Source organism: Trachemys scripta, chromosome 3, assembly GCF_013100865.1.
Source record: "Trachemys scripta elegans isolate TJP31775 chromosome 3, CAS_Tse_1.0, whole genome shotgun sequence".
In the NCBI taxonomy this organism is placed as follows: Eukaryota; Metazoa; Chordata; order Testudines; family Emydidae; genus Trachemys; species Trachemys scripta.
Genome location: NC_048300.1, coordinates 88,097,388 through 88,111,770, shown reverse-complemented (window position 1 = coordinate 88,111,770; position 14,383 = coordinate 88,097,388). Strand labels below are relative to the sequence as shown.

The 14,383-nt window shown below is 40.1% G+C and overlaps 1 protein-coding gene across 2 annotated transcripts in view; it reads left to right on the top strand.

Moving 5' to 3' along the window:
• TULP4 (TUB like protein 4) overlaps positions 1-14,383 on the top strand; it is a 259,023-nt gene that overhangs the window by 211,725 nt on the left and 32,915 nt on the right. For both annotated transcript variants that reach the window (XR_004645086.1, XM_034765310.1), the window contains exon 7: positions 3,633-3,799. Coding sequence is in view for 1 of the 2 variants with exons in the window: in XM_034765310.1 (XP_034621201.1) it covers positions 3,633-3,799 (167 nt within the window). In the remaining variant the exon portion in view is untranslated. The remainder of the gene's footprint in view (positions 1-3,632; positions 3,800-14,383) is intronic.

Below are 14,383 nucleotides of genomic sequence, written 5' to 3'. Positions count from 1 at the left end.
CTTTTATCATCACCAGGAAAGCTGAACTAACAAGACACATTAAATATAATCTTTACCAGGATCACTCTGCTTGTGATCCTTCCACTTCTTCCCCCCCACACATACACCTCCCATTGGTCTCGGTCTGTTAAAACATTAAGCTCCTTGGGGCAGGGACTGTCTCTTCTGCATTTGAGAAGTGCCAGGCCCATTCTGTGTGAGACCACAAACTAAATAATAATGATATAAACTGTAACTGTAATTATTCAAAGGCCAGGTGTTCTAAACCCAGGAAATCTACATAAGCCACACTAATGTCCTTGTTTTTTTCTTGAAATGAGGACAAGAAAGAGGCCAAAAAATATTAGAAATGAGATCCTCACCTCTACTCTGGCCTCTTTGCACCAGGTAAAAGAGGGGGAGCAGCATAAATGGGCTGTAAAAGTCCCAGTTGCTGCCAGGGAAGATTTACCTGGTGCAGGAACTAAGGAAGATAGCGGTGAGGCTGTTATTCAAGGACACCCCCCCCCCACCCCAGTCCTGACATAGGCATATGTTGTGTGTGTGTTTGTGTGTGTGTGTGTGTGTGGGGGGGGGGGTTATGGGTGGAAGAGGAACATATTAGGGGTAGGGCTGCAGCACACAGCGTTGTGCAGATTCCAGAGAGGCTGCCATCACTTAGACTTCAAAGCTGTCTAAATTATGCTGGGAGCCACTCCGGCTTCTGGAGCAGGCCAGGATCAAGAGGGCACAAAGGTGGCTTAAATTCACCATAATCCCCCTCCTCCTACTAGGTTGAGAGTTCAAGTATGGCACAGCATCTCACCTAGGACTTTTGCCCAAAAGAGGTTGTTCTGTTCTCTTGGGTAAACCTAGAATTAGGCAGGTTATTAGAAATGGGGTTGGTCTGTCTGTCCCATTGATTTCTAATATGTCTGTCATCATATCCTAGAAAGAGAATTAAATCCCACTGTAGAAACATTTTCAGGGAGAGAATATCGAGAAACATCATGTGTGCTAGTCTATGAAAAAATCCACTTGAGAAACAAACATCCTGCCTCTGATATGTTCAGAAGCGTAGTCCCAGTGAGAAATATCAGAAAGGAAACAGTTGCAGTAATACAAAACCATATTAAAATTGCACATAGAAGTCCCTGAAAATGACAAGTTGCCAACTTAAAACAATTCTGAGATCCTTTCTGCCAACTCTCATTTCTCTTCTGTGTCTTCATTTGAAGACCGCTTCTTGCCCATAAATGTCTTCAAAAGTTCTTAAAGAAATAAAGTGGGTGAAGTAATATTTTTTATTGGCTCAGTGTCTGTTGGTGAGAGAGATAAGGTGGAACAGATTGTTTCGCATAAGTAGTTAAGAACATAAGAATGGCTGTACTGGGTCAGACCAAAGGTCCATCCAGCCCAGTATCCTGTCTGCTGACAGTGGCCAATGCCAAGTGCCCCAGGGGAAGTGAACCTAACAGGTAATGATCAAGTGATCTTTCTCCCGCCGTCCATCACCACCCTCTGACAAACAGAGGCTAGGGACACCATTCCGTACCCATCCTGTCTAATAGCCATTAATGGACTTAAGCTCCATGAATTTATCCAGTTCTCTTTTAAACCCTGTTACAGTCCTAGCCTTCACAACCTCCTCAGGCAAGGAGTTCCACAAGTTGACTGTGCGCTGTGTGAAGAACTTCCTTTTATTTGTCTTAACCTGCTGCCCATTAATTTTATTTAGTGACCCCTAGTTCTTATGGGAACAAGTAAATAACTTTTCCTTATTCACTTATTTCCTTACTCACCTTATTTCACATCACTCATGATTTTATATACCTCTATCATATCCCCCCTTAGTCTCCTCTTTTCCAAGCTGAAAAGTCCTAGCCTCTTTAATCTCTCCTCATATGGGACCCGTTTCAAACCCCTAATCATTTTAGTTGCCGTTCTCTGAACCTTTTTCCGGTGCCAGTATATCTTTTTGATGAGGGTACCACATCTGTACGCAGTATTCAAGATGTGGGTGTACCATGGATTTATATAAGGTCAATAAGATATTCTCCAACTTATTCTCTATTCCCTTTTTAACATACTTCAATGAATCATTCATGGAATAGTGGCCGATTAACACAGCTCCACTCATGGAAGGGGGAGAGGGGGAGCAGGAATAGGGGGTTAGTGGGTTATAGATTGTTGTAATAAAGCCATAAATCTAGTGTGTCTGTTCAGTCCATGATTTTTAATGTCTAGCAGAGTTATTAATTTAAGTTCCCAGACTCATCTTTTGAAGGTGTTGTGCAGGTTTCCTATGAAGATGAGGACTGAGAGGTCAGATATAGAGTGATCGCTTTGTGAAAAGTGTTCACCCACAGGTGATATGGTGTTTTTGTCTTTGATTATTGTTCTGTGAGAGTTCATTCGAGAGTGCAGCGATTGTCTGGTTTTACCCACATAGTTGTTGTTGGGGCATTTAGTGCACTGGATGAGGTACAGCACATGTTGGGGAGTTGTTTGAAGGGCCAACCTCTCCGAGCTCATCATAAGCAAGCTCCCCACAGACCAGCACACATCAACTCACAGTGGCACCAGACCCTGCCAGAACAGCAGAGGCAAAATCTGCAAACATATTTCTACTGCTATGATGATCAATACCCTCCACAACACACTTTTCAAGATTGATGGGTCCTACACATGCCTATCACATGTTGTGTACCTCTTCACCCTGAATGACCCCTTGAAACAATCTGTTCCACCTTGTGTTTAGCTGTGACACTCTGAGTACATTTCTCAGACCTGAAGAAGAGCTCTGTGTAAGCTCAAATCTTGTTTCTCTCACCAACGGAAATTGATCCAATAAAAGATTTTACCTCACCCACCTTGTCTCTTTAATATCCTGGGACCACCACAGCTACAACACTGTATTCAAAAGGTTCTTGGCAGATTGAACATCCCTGACCGAGCACAGAGTTTGTCTGGCCTGCCTTCCGTCTCAGGTTTAAAGATAAACCTATCTACAGGCCTGTTCTGTATTCCTTGCACACACATAACTGCCATTGACCTTGAAGGCAGAAACACAAAATATTCCTGAGCTCTTGCTGAAGTAGATAGGGGGCTGGAGGATGTCAGGGACAGAAATCAGCATCCCAAAATGAAGGCCTGGGCAGATGTCTGTAGGAGAGGGATCCCTATCGATCAACAAAGATTAGCTGTGTGTGTATTGATATGTATATTTTATATAACATCTATAATACATTATTTTGCTCCTTGCTGATACTTGCATCCAAAATGTAGGCCCTGATATACATTGTAGACTCTTGGCAAAGGTAAAGAAGGCAATATATTTTTTACACACCTGTTATATTTTATTAAAGATAGAGCGGATAACATTTAAAAAGTGCATTAAGTGACATATTAGCCTAAGTTTCATTGAAAGTCAGTGGGACTTATGCCTCTAAGATCTAAGTTTTTAAAGGTGTTTAGGTATTGCTCTATTAAGTGTTGCAGCACCTAACTGACCTTGGAGTCTAATTCCTATTGACTTTCAGTGAAAGTTGGGCTCCTAAGTAACTTTTGATAATGGGACTTGCTACCCATATTGGTTGTGATTATTGGTAACGGTGTCCTACCCCACAGATGTCTTATCTTTGTGATTTCAGATGTAGTGGTGCAGTGGTGTACACAGGGAGACCTGTTGGCTGTAGCAGGCATGGAAAAGCAAAGTCAGCTAGCTGACCTTGGTAGCAGTTCCATTCTGAAAAGTGCTCTCGTCAAGTTCTACAATGTCCGTGGGGAACATATCTATACGCTGGAGACTCCTGTGCAGGTAAGGAATGTTTTTGAAGTTAGCCCTGGTATTAATGCCAGAGCTTCAATAATTTTTCCACCTACATTATCCCAATAATATAGGCACACATTACTGAAGTGCTCAACTGAATGTGTTTAACGAGTTCTAAGTCTTTGGAGCTCCTAGAATCTGAATTGCAGGAACGTATCATATAATTAATTATTATTATTATTATTATGAGTATTATGGTCAGGCCTTGAGGCTCCAACTGAGATCAGGACTTCATTATGTGAGGCACTGTACAGACACCTAGTGAGAGACAGTTGCACCAAAGACTTTACAGTCTAGACAAGACAAACAAAAGGATGAGAGATGAGGAACTAAAGAGCAGAGTGACTAAGGCCCAGATTGTTAAAGATATTTAGGCATTGCTGTGGCCAGTGTTGCAACGCCTAACTGATTTAGGAGCTTAAACCTCATTTTCAAAAAGGATTTATGCATTTGGGAACCAAAATTCTAGTGACAGTTAATGGGATTTTGGTTCTTAAGTGCCTGAATCCTTTTTGAAAATGAGATTTAAGCTCCTAAATCAGTCAGGTGTTGCAATACTGAGCACAGCACCACCTAAATACCTTTAACACCCTGTGTCTAAGTGCCTTACCCAAAGTCACACTGGAAATCTGTGGCAGAACCAGGAATTGAACTCGTATCTCCTGAGTCTAAATCCAAAATCTTAACCACAAGACTGTCCTCCCTGTCTATTATCTCCTTACATATACAGGACAATTCTGTCTTAGTGTAGGGGTAGGACAACCTGATAGAACAGAAGGTCCTACGATGTATGAATCTTTTATTACTTTTATGGGCATGGATGGTATTATGGGTAAAACACAGAATTCTGAGTTGGGAGGGCTTGTTTCTTTTCCCAGATTCACCACAGACTTCCCATGTGACCTTTGGCAAATCACTTAATCTCTCTGGGTGAACTTCAGCAAAAGACCTATATGCCACTTAAGTCCACAAAATAAGACTTAAGTGGTGCATATGTTTTCTGCTGGCTCTCTGAACAGGAATGAATTTCACCCTATGCCTTGGTTCACTGTCTATAAAATGGGGACAACACCTCTTTCATTCTTCTCCATGGTGTTGTGAGGCTTAATTAATGTTTAAGTGTTCTGAAATCCGCAAGCGATGGAATGTTCCATAGATATACATTATTATTATTGTTGTTGTTGTTGTTTGTTGTTTACTTTGTTTATTCTGCAATACCAGGAAATGAAGTGGGTACAAAATGCTGAGTTAAGGACTACATAGCAAGCAAACTCCTAAATTTCCACATTCGTATTTATTTATCTCTCAAGGGTAGCATACAGTAATTAATTACATACATTTTAGTTTGGATTTAATTCTTTTGTAATTATGTTTATTTATAATAATATGCTCCGCATCCAAGCTTGAGTGCAAAATATTAGGGACTCAAATGTGTATATAGGCATCTAAGTGATGATTTAGCTGCTGAAGGGCTTGTCTATACATACAGTTTGTACCACTTTAACTATATCGGTATAGTTAAAACAATACAACCCCCACCACCACCCAGGTTGATGCAGTTATGCCAGTATAAGGACTTGTCTACATGGGGACACTTAGGAAAATTAATCTGAATTACCTAAAGGTGTGAATTTAAAGTGGATTAGTTAGATTGCTTTAAACCCCAGTGTGGATTTCTCATTCAGAATTAAAGTGGCCTTAATTCAGTTTAGCTTCCAAATAGAATAAAGCGAATTAAGGACACTTTAATTCTGAATAAGGTGTCCACACATGGTTTTAATGTGCTTTAACTAAAACACTTTAAATGCACACCTTTAGTTAATTCAGATTAATTTTCCTCAGTGTCAGTGTGTAGACAAGCCCCAAAAGTGCTTATACCAGTATAACTATTTTGGTTATAGCAGTATAATTCCCCAGATAGGAAGCAGAATAAACTATATCAGTACAAGATATCTTTTTACTGGTATAACTGTGTCCACACTATGGACCATACTGGTATAACTATTTCAGTAAAAAAAAAAATCACATCCTAACCAAAATAATTATACTCGTACAAACACTGAGTGTAGACCAGGCCTAAGATTAGGGCCTGATTTTTCATCTCACATTGGTTTGTGTAATTCTATTGACTTCAGTTAAATTAATTTGTAATTTACACTGGTGAAATTGAGAGGAGGGATGCCTAAACAAGATACTTCGGATCTCTTTCTCCTGTCCTTTGTCCATTTACACTGTATGTGTCCACACGTTTGAACACGGGGCCTAATAATATTACCATCTAAGTCCGGGATTGGCAACTGGAAAGTACTAGAGAGCCACAAAATCCACTAAAATCCTTTGGCTGTTGGGGGAGTGTTGGGTCCTGCCCCCAGGGGAGGGATAACTTGGGTGGGAGGGTGTCCTGTTCCTGGGTGGTGGGAGGCCCCAGGCGGGCAGGGTTAGAGAGCGAGCCCACCCTGCACTCACCCCACAGCAGTAGCTCTGGTCCTACAGTGCTGGACCCAGCTCCCTCCTCCAGCCCATTGGATCTCACCACAGGGTAAGTGATGCGTGCATATGTGCAGGCCAGCCTTCCCCCACCCCCTGTGATGCCCCACCCTGCCACGCCCCCTTCTTAGCCCTGGTGCTGCCAGACCTCCTGCCCTAAGATGAGGCGGTGGCAGACCAAATAAAATGATCTGGTTGACCAGATGAAGCCCCCATCCCTGATCTAAGTAGCAGTGTACTAGAATTTGTAGATCATTTGGATTACTGACAAAATCAGCTAGAACTTGTTATTGCACAAAAAGATTGTTAGTGACATTTGTTATTCTACCTGGCTGCTCCAAAGATACATGTAGTGGACAGACTGAGTCCACGGTCCCAGTAATTTGTCTTATGAACACCAGCCGCAGTAAAATCAATACTCTGCTGGAAAATGGCAGTCAGTGCTGTGATAGGATTTTATAAAATTGACCATTGGCAATTGAAAGGGAATGAGTGGGAAGAGGAGAGTTTGTCACATCTCAAACCCTGCTATGAAAGCAGTTTCCTCTAGAACAGACAGTGTATGAATGAGATGGTGCATTTATTTAATATCAGCACAGTTCCTGATTTAATTAATGGCAAGAAAGTTAAGCAGCACTGAACATTGCAGAGATCAGATTACTGATGAAAAATGGATTTAATGTGAGGTGCTCCTGGTTCGTATGTCTGATAAAGCAGTTACCTGGTGTCTTCACTGTAAAATACATTAAACTGTTATTGTTTATGCTGTTTGTATATTCTGGATGTTTTGGTGGGGATTAAGTGATAATTTGTTGGGTAGTTTATAAAAATAACTCCGTGAAAGCTGCTGTAGAATTTATATTCAGTTTAGTTAGATCATACATTACTTGGTGTAAAGCCACAGCTAGCCACAGAGTAGGAATAAGAACCTCAGAACTGTTTACTTTGGTTTACTCCTAATGATGATGATGATCATTGTCACAGTTTCCCTTGAGAACAAACTGTGTTTTATGTCCCCATCTTCTCCTCCTGCTTTGGTACAATTTGGTGTCTAACATCTGGTTATCAACTCTTAATCCCTGACCATCAATGAGTGATTATATTGTTCATAAATGGATAACCTAGTTTTCTGGCTACGATCTCTGAATATAAATAACATCATAAGCAAGGGGATCATACTCGGTTAGAAGCATTCAATCCAGCCTAAGATTTATATGAAAAATAATTCACAGATGGGAGAGTATAGACATCAAGGTGTAACAGCCTTTGGCATATTGCCCTGTCAGTGGCATTAACCCAACACCCATAGCTTCCCTTAACATCACAAAATGGCATATACAGAAAATCTGGATAGACTGAACAACAGTGGCAGGCCTTGAACCAGTATTGGAATTTACCTTATGAGGCACCATGTACTCTCAGCTCCTGTTGAACTCACTAAGAGTTGAGGGTGTTCATCACCCCACGCTACTGAGCCTTCATACATTAATCTTATTGGAACCATTCCCTATGCACTGTTATCTGAATAAAAAATCAAAGATCTGTAATGTTGGGGTATCAACTGCACTTGCAGTTTCAGTGCTTGTTTATACAAAGAATATATTTTAAAGCAGGGGTTCTCAACCTGGGGGTGAGGACCCCTCAGGGGGTTGTGTGGTTATTACATGGGGGGGTCACGAGCTGTCAACCTCCACCCCAAATCCTGTTTTGCCTCTAGCATTTATAATGGTGCTAAATATATTAAAAAGTGTTTTTAGTTTATAAGGGGAGGGGGTCGCACTCAGAAGCTTGCTATGTGAAAGGGGTCACCAGTACAAAAATTTGAGCCATTGTTTTAAAGGCTGCCCATAAATTTTAAACTAGTCAAAGGAATACTGTCTGTTCCTGTAAACCTAATTGTTTAACATTTCTTTCCCCCAACCCAAATCTGATCAAGCAAAGATAAGCCAAATTCCTTTCTTTAGTGGTTTTGTTTTTCAGTAATGCTTCTCTTGCATTTTAAAATAGAATAAAAATAGTGAAATGCCCTATTCATGCATTCTTTATTGGAGGAACATTTACAAACCTTTTGTATTTATTTGTTAAACCATCATCACCCTTTCTCCTGCATTAAGCAGAGACAGTGATAATAATAATGGGACTTACTCAAGACTCTCATTACAGTCTTGCTAAAACTGTTTATCAGGAATGCTGCAACCCAATTCTGTCACTTCAGAATTACTCATTGGATGTGTGGCAGGGTCTCCAGTATATCAGTTTACTATACCTGCTGTCATAAAGCCATCCTCCAACTGGATACAGTTGCTTCATAGCTTCCCAGTAGGGGAGGCTCCTACCACATCACTCCACAGTTGCCTCACTACAGACATTACAAAAATCTGTGAAGTTGTGATAATTCATTCTGCTTAATGGCTCAGATAATTTGCTTAGGTGCTGATCCTTTCTAGGGGCCTTAAAATTCTCTTTTACATGGCCCAGAGAGGACCATAGCAACAGGAATTGGGGCCTGGAGATCCTGATTGTGATCTCATTTACATGAGTGTAGATTGAGAGTAACTCCACTGTAGTGTATGGAGTTACACCAGTGTAAAATTGGGGCAAGTAAAGCAGAATCAGGCCAAAGTGAACTACCTGTATGGAGGGAGTGGAATCAGCATGGCATACTCTATGCTTATACTTCGCAATATTAGGTTTACAGCTGACCTTGATAAACAGACAGTTTTATAGTGTGATCACATTTTTCTCAATGCATCAGTTATTTAAATGTTAGTTCAGTAGGGTGCTCAGTTTAAAAGGTTCTAGTTTTGTGTGTAATTTTTTGTTGATTGTTACAGAATCTTTTATTCTCATATTGTTAGAATAGAAAAGGAGCTGTACAAATTCAGGAAGGTAGACATAGTATAAAATGAGTTAGAACTGAAAACTTTTTGGAAAGAACGAAGCTAAATATTTTTACCCCAGTTTTCTAGTTGGCTGTTGAAAAGCTATAGGTTGCATCTATAAATACTGGGTTTGCTCCTGCTCCTGTTAAAATCCGTGATAGAACTCGTACAGACCTTAATGGGAGCAAGATTAGGCTCAGAAGTTGGCTCTTCTTTTTCTGGTAAATTCATTAATCTAAATATAGCCATTTAGTACTGTGCTTCTCAAACTTGGACAATCTCCAATACCACATTGAGCAATATGGGAAAGACTCATAGACTCATATCTTGTGTTGGAAAAGACTCGTTCAGTTAAAACTGATGTATTTCAGCTGGATTGAGGTGTGAAAAGATGCTTTATTATGGAAACTTTGACCTGAAATAACTAAGAAACAAACAGCAAACTGTCAGTTCTGCAGTTTGAAAAATCTTATATGTCCCCATCACTTGTGGTATCAGCGTGTCTCTCAGTCATTCATGCATTTATCCTCACAACACGCCAGTAAATTAACTGAGGCAGAGAGGCTATGTGACTTGTCACACAGGAAGCCTGGAGCAGAGCAAGCCTTGAATCCATGTTTTCTAAGTCTCAGGCTAGTACCATAGCCACTGGGCCATCCCTCCTCTCTCTTTTTTAAGAAAGAAAGAAAGAAAAAAGAGATCTAGGAGTTGAACTTGTATCTGTAAAACTTCAACCTTTCTTAAGTGAAGGAGAGAATTAGCAAGCAAAATGTTGTTTAGTTTCTTTTCAGTTGTACTTAAACGTATCATCATTCATTAGTCAGACAGATTGTCCTTTATAACTAGGTGCTCATTGCTGAAAGATTTGAAATCCTGCGTACTTATCAACGCTAAAACCCATCTCATTGGTTCATGTCCGGCAGTGAGACTTCCTCCCCAGAATCTAATTTTCATGGATACTGTATTTCACAACTAGTGGAGCTTCCAGTCTCAGTAGGCAAGGTATTGGTTCAGACAGTGAGCAGGCCTTAGTGCACAGGATTTCTGAGCACATGGGAAATCAATAAGGAGCATATGACTTTCACTAAATTCAGATTGACTGAACTGTGTGAATGGGATGAGAGATTTGTATATTATATTTAGACTTGGCCGAATTTGATTTTTATTTTTTAATGATTTCAGTGGATACTATCTGTTTATTTTTAGCATTTTTGTCAATTTCAATTTTCACAGTTGTGGGAAATTATGAGGGGAGGGTCAGACATTATTTAATGACTGTAGAAGTTGATTCACCAAATTAAAGCTTTATAACGGTTAAATATAAATTGTCAACATCACATGTCAAAATATACAAAGTAAATACCCTTAAATCAAACTCCAAGAAGTTCTCAACCAGCATTTTTCTTTCTTTTTCTGTCTGCAGATTTAGAGTGTAATTGATGGAAATACTTTTTTTATCAGTTTGTGTGTGTGCAGTGAAATGGATGTTGACCAACATTTACCAATAAAAATCTAATCCTTCCAAGCCTAATTATACTGGTCCCCTGGCAGGGGGAAGAATGAGTCAAATAAGAAAAAGTAGCACAGGAAGCTAACTTAATTAGGAGTATCCAGTCCAGCACACTGCTGTAATATAAGCAAGGACATTCCCAGCTGGGATGCACGTAGCCACAGAGACATAGTAGAGTCTCTATCCCCCTTTCTGTTTCTGAAACAATCTAGCTCATTGTTACCCAAGTTTTGAATCTGTGTTTGCACTCAGTGTGCTTCTTGTGTAAAACATCTCAATAATTGCCCTTCGGTGTACTGTGTTTAAAATTAGCATTGCTTAGCCCTAAAAGCCTTTTTATTTGTATAGAAATTAAACTTTTTCTGGTGTGTTTGTATTTGATCCTTGGGATTCATTCAAGCGTTTATATTTTCTGATGGGATCCTTATAAAATCTGCTGGCATTTTGTATGATAAAAATTAGGGCTGTCAATTAATCGCAGTTAACTCACACGATTAAAAAAAATTAACTGCGATTAAAAAACTTAATCGTGATTAATCGCACTGTTAAACAATAGAATACCAATTTAAATTTATTAAATATTTTTGGATGTTTTCTATATTTTCAAATATATTGATTTCTATTACAACACAGAATACAAAGTGTACAGTGCTTACTTTATATTATTTTTATTACAAATATTTGCACTGTAAAAATGATAAAAGAAATAGTATTTTTCAATTCACCTCATACAAGTACTGTAATGCAATCTCTATTGTGAAAGTGTAACTTACAAATGTAGATTTTTTTTTGTTACATTGTTTTGTTTTTGAGTGCAGTTATATAAAACTTTAGAGCCTACAAGTCCACTCAGTCCTAATTCTTGTTCAGCCAATTGCTAAGACAAACAAGTTGGTTCACATTTATGGGAGATACTGCTGCCTGCTTCTTATTTACAATGTCACTTGAAAGTGAGAACAGTCATTCACATGGCACTTTTGTAGCCAGTGTTGCAAGATATTTACATGCCAGATATGCTAAACATTCGTATACCCCCTCATGCTTCAGCCACCATTCTGGAGGACATGCTTCCATGCTGATGATGATTGTTAAAAAAAAAAAATAGTGTGTTAATTAAATTTGTGACTGATTTCCTGGGGGAGAATTGTATGTCCCCTGCTCTTATACACCCACATTCTGCATCGGTCCGCTCTGTTATGGATTGTTATCGAGCAGAACCCGTCATCAACATGGATGCATGTCCCCTGGAATGGTGGTTGAAGTATGAAGGGACATATGAATCTTTAGCATCTGGCACGTAAATATCTTGTAACACTGGTTACAACAGTGCCATGCGAACGCCTGTTCTCACTTTCAAGTGACACTGTAAACAAAAAGCGGGCACCATTATCTCCGGCAAATGTAAACAAAATTGTTTGTCTGAGCGATTGGCTGAAGTAGGACTGAGTGGACTTGTAAAACTTTTGAGCCTACATTGTTTTATTTTTTGAATGCCATTGTTTTGTACATAATTCAACATTTGTAAGTTCACTTTCATGATAAAGAGATTGCACTACAGTACTTGTATTAGGTGAATTGAAATATACTATTTGTTTTTTTACAGTGCAAATATTTGTATTAAAATAAATAGAAAGTGAGCACAGTACACCTTGTATTCTGTGTTGTAATTGAAATCAATATATTTGAAAATGTAGAAAACATCCAAAAATATTTAAATAAATGGTATTTTATTATTGTTTAACAGTGCGATTGATCGTGCAATTAATTTTTTTAATCTCTTGACAGCCCTAATAAAAATGGAAATGAAAGTACCAGAATTTGTGGCTGCATTTCCCTGCTCCCAGCAAAAAACAAATGTCCACTCATGTTAAACACTCTATGGTAGATCTGCTTGCACATTCCCTATAAAGTGTAATAGAATGTATTTAAAGTGATATGGTTATAAACAGCATTTCCCCCCCTTTTTTTATTGGAACTGCCCTAAATAAATGGAATGCTTTATGAGAAGCAAGGACATCTCAGGCCAGCTACTTCACACCGCAGAATTTGGATAGAGCACTGTGGCAGGTTGATAATTGACTTGCTGCAGTAATCGATCCACATCTTCACAGTTCAGGGAGGAAGCGTGTAAGGGGCAGCTATTGAGAAATGCTATTCTGATCAATGCATTTAAAGGTCAGGCCACATCTGGCAGTTTTTTTTTTTTTTTTTGTCTTGTCTGTAATAATGATTTTTTTTTTTTTTTTACTGTACCTCACTTTGAATCCCTATAGTCCTTCACCTTGTGTGAAGTGATGCTGGATGTTAGATATGAAGAACGCTGCAGAATTGTCCTACTGCAGTGCTGTCCTGAAGAAAATGCCAGCAAAGCATTTCTGCAGTATCCATAAGCAAAAGACAAATGGATACCAGAATGAAGATTGGCTGATGGCATAGAAAATGTTGAGATAAAAAGATGTAATATCTGTGGGAGAAAACTGTGCTAAGCCATTTTATATGATAGAGGGAATACCTAGAGATAGCAACGGGAGTGGGTAAGCGCTGTGATTTGAATAGAATATAATGTACATATACATATGTGTGTGTACATACCTGCACATCTGTATATTTATAAACATCACATACATAAAAACTACATTGGAAAATGTAGTCAAGTCAAGCATGTAAAAGTTAGGAAACAACAAAATTAAAGTTGGGAAATTGAGACTGAAACTGCACCAGGCCACACAGTGAGTCAGTGGCAGACCCATGACTAGAACTCATGCCCTCCTAACTTCCCACCTTGTACTGCCCATGACACCTTCCTGGCAGAGGTGCCACTCATGGCTTCAAAAGTCATGATTAATGTGTCCATCCTACTCACGTGTTGATAAAACCCCAGTGCTATACCACGCAATTGTGTATTCCTTCTCTCTCTATTATATACACATCTTACTCCTGGAGGAATTCTGCGCCACTGTGCAATGCAGAATTTGCGAAGAATTAATGTTCTGCGCAGGATTTCATGTTTCCCTTGTAGAATTGGTGCTGCAGAGCTGCTGGTCGCCCCTAAGGTCCACTGGACTCTGCAGAGCCCAGCTTGCAGAGCGCCCAGCCTGGTGGGAATGGAGGCTCTGCATGCTCCAGCTGCCTGGCTTGAGCCTCATCTGCCTGGGGGATGGGCGAGCGACTGGGAGACCTGGTTCTGGCAAAGGGTGTGGAAAGGCAGGGCCGCACCGCATCACCTGGCAGGACTGTAAAGAAGCTGGGGGGAGTAAAGGCTGTGGGGTGAGGGGAATGCAGGTATCTGGGATGGGGTGGTGCCCCATGGCTGGAGTGAGGAGGGGTGCAGATGTCTGGACTGGGGGGTGCCCTGCAGCTGGGCTCTGGGGGGAAAGGGACTGCAGGTATCTGGGCCAGGGGGGACCCCACGGCTGGGCTGTGGGGGAATGGGACTGTGGGTCTTTGAGGTCTGGGGGGGCCCCACGCTCTAGCACCCCCAAACTGGAACTGGGTTGTTGTAGGGTTTTCTTTAACTCTGTACTCCCGGGGGGATCTTCTCCCCCCCCCCCCATTGTCTGTATGGTTGACATACTTGTTGACAGGTATTTTGAAATAAATTACCAAAATAATTGAAATTGGAGTGATTATTTGTCAAAATAACACAATATAAAATATGCAGAATTTTAAAATATGGTGCATAGAATTTAAAAA